Genomic DNA, 9026 nt, shown 5'->3' on the forward strand with positions numbered 1-9026 from the left:
ATGGAAAACCTCTACAAATTATGGACTGACTCGGGAATTGCACAATTACATCCCGGACAAGCAGTCATGATGATCGTTGGCTTGGGACTTTTGTACCTCGCTATCAAGAAAGGCTTTGAGCCCCTGCTACTGGTACCCATCGCCGTCGGTACCCTGTTGGTCAATATTCCTGGTGCAGGCTTTGAAGCCGAGCCGGTGTATGACGCCATGGGTCACCTGCAAGACCCCGGCGGTATGATGTATTACATCTACAATATGGGTATTGCGTCAGGTATGTTCCCGCTGATCATCTTTATGGGTGTTGGCGCGATGACTGACTTTGGACCGCTGCTGGCGAATCCAAAGACACTGTTACTTGGTGCGGCGGCTCAGTTTGGTATTTTTGCGACGGTATTGGGCGCAGTTAGCCTAAGCCACTTTGGCATTCTGGACTTTAGTATTACGGATGCAGCAGCAATCGGTATTATCGGTGGTGCGGATGGCCCGACAGCAATCTTTGTTACCAGCAAGCTCGCCCCCGATATTCTGGGTGCGGTAGCGGTAGCGGCCTACTCTTATATGGCACTGGTGCCAATTATCCAGCCGCCCATTATGCGTGCCCTGACTACTGAGCAGGAACGTGCAATCAAGATGGTACAGCTACGCCATGTAACAAAAAGTGAGAAGATCATTTTCCCACTGTTACTGCTGATCATGGTGGCTATGGTTCTGCCTTCAGCTGCTCCACTGCTGGGTATGTTCTGCTTTGGTAACCTGATGCGTGAAGCCGGCGTGGTTGAGCGCTTAAGTGATACTGCACAGAATGCACTGATCAATATCGTCACCATCTTCCTTGGTTTAGGTGTTGGCTCGAAAATGAGTTCTGACAAGTTCCTGAACTGGGAAACACTGGGTATTCTGGGACTGGGTGCGATTGCATTCTGTATCGGTACAGCCTCTGGTGTGTTGCTGGCGAAGTTACTGAATAAGTACAGCAAATCGCCGATCAATCCTTTGATTGGTTCAGCCGGTGTATCTGCGGTGCCAATGGCAGCTCGTGTCTCCAATAAAGTGGGACTGGAAGCGAATCCGCATAACCATCTGTTGATGCATGCCATGGGTCCTAATGTGGCGGGTGTTATCGGTTCTGCGATTGCAGCCGGTGTGATGATCAGCATGCTTAGCTAATTGCTCGATTACACTGCATAAAAAAGCCGGGCTGATTCAGCCCGGCTTTTTTGTTTGTGAATTTTGGTTTTGGACTTTGTTATTTAATTTTAAAGCCCTGAGTTGTATAACGCCGGCTTACACTGCAATTGAAGCAATAACGGACGCGTCTTTTGTCGCCAAAGAATCACCCAGCATTGCATTAGTAGAATCCTCTATAACGCAAACTCCGGCAAATATTCCAGCAATCGTTTGCTCTAATAATTCAGGCAATGGCTGCTTAATTAAACCATCCAGTCGCAGCTGCACCATTCGAATTGCCCCACCAAAAATACAGGATGAAGCCACCAAGGGCTCCATAGTGCGAAACTCACCTGCGGCAATTCCTGCTTCAATAATCTGATCGATTTTCACAAAGCCGGCACCTTCACACAGTAACAACTGATCACTTAAAAACTCGGTGTGTCCGGATATTAAACAGGTACGCCATGATGTCGGCGTGGGATTCGGTGTACTCAAACATCAGCTCAATAATCTTTCGGCATTGCTCACGTGGTGAGTCGCTACTGGCAATCCATCATCCACCAACTCATCAAATTCAATGCACAAATGCAGGTACAGCGCTTTAGCCACACCCTCTTTTCCACCGAAATGATTATAGATGGACCCGATGCTGACATTCGCCAGACTTTGGATCTGATGCACTGAAACCGTGTGGTAGCCTTTTTTAACAAACAGCTCTAACGCCGCCGTAAGAATTTTACAGTCGATGGGTTCAGGTACTGGTGCGAGGCGTTTTAGATAAGGCATAGGCGAATAGTACTATTTGATTAGGCAACTATCAATTGACAAAAGTGAAGGTTCATTCTATTTTAAATAAAACAATAATAGCCGCTGCTGATTGCTCCTTGAATTCACTACGTTATTTCCTGAGGAGGAAAATGATGTCTTACGAAACAAGAAAATTTCCGGTGCGTAATGCGCTGGCGCTGGCTTTAATGGTTTGCGGACTATCCGCAACAACGATTACTGCGGTACAGGCCGATGAAACCTGCATGTCTCCTTATATGGCCAAAATTACGGGCCAGGAAGACTTCGTGTATATATGGACGCTGGGTGTCGAGGGATTAGGCGACGCACAGGACAAACTGGTGACAGTGGATGTGAATCCAAAATCTGAACAGTATGGCAAAGTAATTAATAGCTTGTCGGTTGGCGGTCGCAATGAAGCGCACCACTCCGGCTTAACTGATGACCGCAAATACCTTTGGGCTGGCGGTCTGGATACCAACAAGATTTTTATATTTGATGTGCACACTGATCCTGCCAAACCGACGTTGCATAAAGTGATTACTGGACTTTGTATCCGCCAGTGGCGGTGCTGTGGGCCCTCATACGACTTATGCACTCCCCGGTAAGATGATTATCACTGCCCTATCCAATAACAAGGATAATGGCGGTCGCACTGCACTGGTGGAATACAGCAATGCCGGTGAATACCTCCAAACCCATTGGATGCCCAGCGATCAGGATTTAAATGGCGCTGTAAAAACCGGAAAATATTCTGATGGCTTTGGCTATGACATTCGTGCGCTACCTCGCCGCAATGCCATGTTTACCTCATCGTTTACCGGCTGGTCTAACTACATGATGGACTTCGGTAAAATGCTGGGCGATCAGGAAGCGATGAAGCGCTTTGGTAACACCATGGTGCGCTGGGATTTGCACGCCAGAAAGCCCAAAGAAGTATTCGATGTACCGGTGCGCCGCTGGAAGTGCGCTGCGCTTGGCAACCACGCAATAACTGGTGCGTCACCACGACTGCCCTGACCTCAAAAATCTGGATTGTGCACGAAAACACCGAAGGCAAATGGAAAGCGGAGCCTGTCGCTGATATTGGTGATCCTTCAAAAATCCCGTTACCGGTGGATATTTCACTATCCTCAGATGACCAGGGCTTATGGGTAAACACCTTTATGGATGGCAAAACTCGTTACTTTGATATGAGCGACCCATTCAATCCTAAGCAAACCTATGAAAAGCAAATTGGCGCGCAAGTGAATATGGCTTCCTCCAGTTGGGATGGCAAGCGCGTGTATTACACCTCATCACTGCTCGCCAACTGGGATAAAAAAGGTGCTGACAACGAGCAATATTTCAAAGCCTATAACTGGGATGGCAAAGAACTGACCGAGCAATTTAGCATTGATTTTACTAAAGAAAAGCTAGGGCGCGCTCACCAAATGCGATTTGGGGCCTACTCGCTGTATGCCAATGCTAGCCCGGTGACACCTAAAACCAAACTGAGCCAGTTAGCTCAGTAAGCCGCCGACCAAGCAATATGTTAACCAGCCAACACAGAGGATGTGACGAGTGATGCGATCTTCATTGAAACATTTAAGGGTTCTGTGTTGGCTGGTGCTATTTGGCTTGTCAACCACGCTCAGTGCGGCCGATATTGCACCGGCTATTGGTTACCGCACGCTATCTTATGAGCTGCCAGAAGTTGGGAGCTATCAGCTTCCGGCATTAAAGCAAGCAGCAGATGGCACAGTACTGGATACTGATGAAAACCCACGCCAGCTTCATGATTTATATCGTGGTAAATACACACTACTCGGCTTTATCTACAGCAATTGCGGCGACTTAAATGGCTGCCCGCTGTCATCCTATGTGTTTTACAAACTCAAATCGCAAATGCAGAAAGACCCAGAGCTTGCGAATAATCTGCGACTCATGAGCCTGAGCTTTGACCCTGAGCGCGACACGCCCAAAGTCATGCAGCTTTATGGAAAGAATTTTGATTATGCTGGCCCGAATGGAGAATGGCATTTTCTCACCACCGACTCGGAAGCCAGCCTGCAACCGCTACTCAAATCCTATGAGCAAGATGTGCAGCGTGAAATGTCGGTTAATGGCAAGGCAGGAACTGCGATCTCTCATGTGCTGCGGGTGTATTTGATTGATCCTGAAGAATGCGATTCGCAATATTTACAGTGTTCAGTTTTTACATCCTGACATTATTATCAATGATCTGAAAACACTGCTGCAGCAAGACCGACTGCTTAACAAGCAAGCTCCAGACTCAGTGGAGTCGGCACCTAAGCCAACGGCTGATACCCAAGTAAAACTCATTCAAGCAGCCAACAAAACAGAAACCAACTGCAGCTGCCACTGCAACTGCAACTGCAACTGCAACTGCAACTGCAACTGCAACTGCAAGCTTAGCCGAGCAGCCTATTCATCAACGACAAGGTAAAGCCGCCGATTTATTGGCGCTAACCCAATCACCACCGCTTGGCCTGCCGCCGCTAGACCAAGCACAACAACAAGCCCTCAGCGCTGACCGCATAGCGCTTGGGCGCAAGCTGTTTTTTGACCGTCGCTTGTCCCTAAATGACACGCTCTCCTGTGCCATGTGCCATGTGCCAGACCAAGGTTTTACTAGTAATGAAGTCGCCACTGCCGTTGGCTTTGAAGGCCGTAGTGTCAGGCGCAACACGCCCAGCTTATATAATGTTGCACACGCCAAAACCCTATTTCACGATGCTCGCGAAGACTCATTAGAGCAGCAAATCTGGGGGCCATTTTTGGCGACGAATGAAATGGCCAACCCATCCATTGGCTACGTGATTAATAAGCTGAGAAAATTTACTGACTACGACGGCTTGTTTGAAACCAGCTTCGATGACCAAGGCCCGAATATGCAAACGGTCGGTCTTGCGCTAGCGGCTTATCAACGCAGCTTACTCTCCGCTGATTCGCCTTTTGATCGCTGGTACTTTGGCAAACAGACACCGGCGCAAGCTAATTTCAGCAAACAAGCCGAAGCAGGCTTTAAGCTATTCACCGAAAAAGCACGCTGCAGCACCTGCCATACGATTGGTACAGACTCTGCACTATTCAGCGATCATGCATTGCATAACACTGGCTTTAGGCTATTTAAAACTCCATGGGCCAAAAGCCTGCAACCCAGCGGGTAATGCTGGCACCGGGGTCTTTGTGGATGTAGATAGCAAAATTATCGACAGCGTGAGTGAAGCACCAATCGCTGATCTTGGGCATTATGAAGTGAGCCAAGACCCCGCTGACCGCTGGAAATACAAAACGCCAATCTTACGTAATGTCGCGATCACCGCACCCTATATGCACAATGGCAGCCTGCCAAGCTTGCGCTCTGTGGTGGAATTTTATAATCAAGGGCGGCATTGCAAACCCCGGACTTGATCCACTCATTACGCCGTTAAACTTAAACGACACTGAAATCGATCAACTGGTCTTATTTCTGCAAAGTCTTACTGGCAGCAATGTCGACACACTGGTTTCCGATGCCTTCGCAGCGCCTATTGGTGATACGGTGGTGACACCAGCAAAGCAGCCAACAACCAAGGCTAGTGAGCCTAAAACCAAAAAAGCCAATACGGTTGGTGGGGACTTTACGCTCACCGATCACCACGGAAAGCCTTTAATCTGGCGCAATTACGCGGCAAAGTCGCGTTGATTTTCTTTGGCTACACGCATTGTCCTGATGTCTGCCCGACGGAGCTTGCAAGATGGCTCAGCTATTAAAGCAACTGGGAGAGGATGCAGATAAGGTACAAGGACTGTTTGTCAGCGTAGACCCTGAGCGGGATACGCCGGAAATTCTGAGTCAATACGTGCCCTATTTCACTCCAGCTTAATCGGCCTCACCGGTAGCCGTAAGCAGATTCAAGCCGTTACTGATGCTTATCATGTACAAACAAAGGTTCAGCAGAACCAACGCACAGACACGCATTATTTTGTCGATCACACCGGCAAATTTGTTTATCATTGATGGCCAGGGAAAGCTGGCACAAATCGTCCCATTCGGCTTTCCGGCACAACATATTTTAGATGCAGTAAAGCGCACTATCGCAGCGTTAAATTCCAATCCCATTAATCACAACCAACCAGTAATCCATAACAGGAGCAAACCATGAAATGTAAAGCAGCAATTGCCTGGGGCCCAAAACAGGCGCTTGAAATCGAAGAAGTAGAAGTCGCCGGCCCTCGTGAAGGTGAAGTTCTGCTAAAAGTTCATGCCACAGGCGTGTGCCATACCGATGCATTCACCATGTCTGGTGATGACCCAGAGGGTGTATTCCCAGCGATTTTAGGTCACGAAGGTGGCTGTGAAGTGGTTGAAGTAGGCCCGGGCGTTAAGAATCTGGAAGTCGGCGACCATGTTATCCCGCTATACATCGCTGAGTGTGGCGATTGCGAATACTGGCAACAGCTCTAAATCAAACTTGTGCCAAACCATTGCACCAACTATCTGGACGGGCTTTCATGCCAGATGGCACGCGTCGCTTTAAAGCACGTGGCCAGGATATCTATCACTACATGGGTTGCTCAACCTTCTCTGAGTACACCGTAGTACCTGAAATCGCATTGGCGAAAAATCAACAAAGCAGCCCCTTTGGATAAGGTTTGCTGTTGGGGTTGTGGTGTAACGACAGGTATCGGTGCGGTATTAAATACAGCCAAAGTAGAGCCAGGTTCTACTGTTGCGGTATTTGGTTTAGGCGGTATCGGTTTATCCGTTATTCAGGGCGCGGTTATGGCTAAAGCCTCTCGCATTCTGGCAGTTGATATCAACCCTGAAAAGTGGGAAATGGGGCTAAAGCCCTTGGCGCAACTGATTTTGTTAACCCGAAAGAAATCGATGGCTCCGTCAGCGAATACATTCAGGAAATCACTAATGGTGGTGTGTGGATTACTCGTTTGAGTGTATCGGTAATGTCCACGTCATGCGTGATGCACTGGAATGTACTCACATGGGCTGGGGTGTTTTCTACCGTAATCGGCGTTGCTGGTGCCGGACAAGTCATCCAAACCCGTCCATTCAACCTGGTGGTTGGTCGTACTTGGAAAGGTTCTGCATTCGGTGGCGTTAAAGGCCGTACTGAATTACCGGGCTATGTTGAGCGCTATATGTCTGGCGAAATCGAGCTGGATAAGATGGTCACTCACACCATGGGATTGGAAGACATCAACAAAGCCTTCGACCTGATGCACGAAGGTAAGAGTATCCGTTCTGTCATCCTGATGTAAGGAAACACCTCATGCAACAAATTGAAACAGTTTAAAGAGTTTGGCGGCTACCTTAACCGGTACCGCCATCAGTCGGCCGTTAACCAGTGTGAGATGACCTTCTCGGTCTATCTGCCGCCACAAGCCAGCGATGGCCCTGTGCCTGCACTATACTGGCTATCGGGCCTTACCTGCACGGATGACAATGCACGTACCAAAGCGGTGCGCAGCGTTATGCCGCAGAGCATGGTATCGCACTGATTTTTCCAGACACTAGCCCACGTGGCGATGTGGTGCCGGATGAGCCAGAGCGTTACGACCTTGGTCAAGGTGCAGGCTTCTATGTAAATGCCACACACACGCCTTACGCTGACAACTACCACATGTATGACTATGTGACCAAAGAGCTACCGGCTTTAGTGGAAGCGCAACTGCCATTACTGCCGGGCGTTAAGTCAGTAACGGGTCATTCAATGGGTGGGCATGGTGCCTTGATTTGCGCCACTGAAAGAGCCAGATGCTTATCGCTCAGTCTCAGCGTTTGCGCCGATCTGTAATCCAGTGAATTGTGGCTGGGGTAAAGGTTGCTTTCACGGCTTACCTTGGTGAAGACCAAAGCAGCTGGGCCGCTTACGATGCCACTGAACTGGTCAAGAGGTGGCGCTCGTGTTTCACACCTGCTGATTGACTCTGGATTGGCCGATGAGTTTTATGATGAAGGCCAATTATTGCCTGAAAATCTTAAAGCGGCGTGTGAGGCAGCAGGCCAGCCTTTAGAGCTGCGCTTGCAGGAAGGTTACGACCATAGCTATCACTTCATCGCGACCTTTTATTGGTGAGCACATTGCTTATCATGCGGAGCGCCTGAAGGCCGTTTAACTGACGCTCTCTCCGTAGGACGGTAATGTTTGATTTGAGCCATCCACGGAGAGTTTCACGCATATCTCTGTGAGGCTGTGCTTTTATTTCTAGACAGCTTCAAACCCGTGTTAATGAATCCAAGAGGAGATATAGCATGAAAAGGATAGCAATTATTGCAGCAATCGTTTCGCTGTTTTATTGGCCAAACGGCTTTTGCTCATAATGGCGATCACCGCTCCGGCGGTGCTCATAAAGGTGGCTCATTCAGCATCTTTATTGGTGACGGTCGTCGTGGCGGTATACAGTGGAATGGCGGAAATCGCGGAGGTCATGGTCACAACCGACATCGCCCACGCCGCCCTGCCGTACACTGCCACGACCACATAAGCCATCATGGGCAATGGAGTAAGTACTGGCCATTCTCACGGACAGCCACATCATCGTGGCGGACGTCGTCACTAACACCCTGATGGTGTAAGTTAAACGGGAAAACGGCCTTCTTTTTCAACACGGAAAAGAAGGCTTTTTTAATGGTGATGACCACTCACCGCCAAACCTAAGCGCTTTTATAACGCGCTAACGCCCTCCATAAAAAAACACCGGCAGGTCAACGCTTTAGGCTCGACATTAAGCCGATAAGTCTCTATAGTTTCGCCACATTTTTACCACCCATATTTAGCGCCTTGGGCTAATCGCCCTATTCATCCGCGCACAGGAATTCAGTTTTGATATCTACCGCAAACATCACCATGCAATTTGGCTCTGAGCCATTGTTCGAAGACATCTCTGCCAAATTTGGCAACGGCAACCGATACGGTTTAATCGGTGCCAATGGTTTGCGGCAAATCAACCTTTATGAAAATCCTGAGCGGCGAGCTAGCGCCTACCGCCGGCAACGTATCCATCAGCACTGGCGAAACCGTTGGTACTTTGAGTCAGGATCAGTTTGCCTTTGAAGAGTACAG

General features: G+C 48.9%; 3 protein-coding genes and 1 pseudogene across 3 annotated transcripts; all 4 read left to right on the plus strand.

Annotated features, from left to right (window-relative positions):
- On the plus strand, positions 1–1167 carry LOC143023218 (putative oxaloacetate decarboxylase beta chain). Its single transcript, XM_076181739.1, has one exon. The coding sequence runs from the start codon at positions 1–3 to the stop codon at positions 1165–1167; it is 1167 nt and encodes a 388-aa protein (XP_076037854.1).
- A 1398-nt stretch (positions 1168–2565) lies between these two features.
- On the plus strand, positions 2566–3470 carry LOC143023219 (methanethiol oxidase-like). Its single transcript, XM_076181741.1, has 2 exons — positions 2566–2953; positions 3094–3470. The coding sequence occupies exons 1-2, from the start codon at positions 2566–2568 to the stop codon at positions 3468–3470; spliced, it is 765 nt and encodes a 254-aa protein (XP_076037856.1).
- Positions 3471–6103: 2633 nt separating this feature from the next.
- LOC143023160 (S-(hydroxymethyl)glutathione dehydrogenase-like) lies at positions 6104–7221 on the plus strand. The gene is given in 7 exon segments (XM_076181678.1): positions 6104–6400; positions 6402–6440; positions 6442–6564; positions 6566–6784; positions 6787–6876; positions 6879–6959; positions 6961–7221. Coding segments are annotated over 7 exon segments (1110 nt in total).
- Positions 7222–7314: 93 nt separating this feature from the next.
- Positions 7315–8079, plus strand: LOC143023220 (S-formylglutathione hydrolase pseudogene; annotated as a pseudogene).
- Positions 8080–9026: the final 947 nt, after the last annotated feature.

This window comes from Oratosquilla oratoria, unplaced genomic scaffold, assembly GCF_046742065.1.
Source record: "Oratosquilla oratoria isolate Oo_2021 unplaced genomic scaffold, ASM4674206v1 SCAFFOLD45, whole genome shotgun sequence".
NCBI lineage: Eukaryota > Metazoa > Arthropoda > Malacostraca > Stomatopoda > Squillidae > Oratosquilla > Oratosquilla oratoria.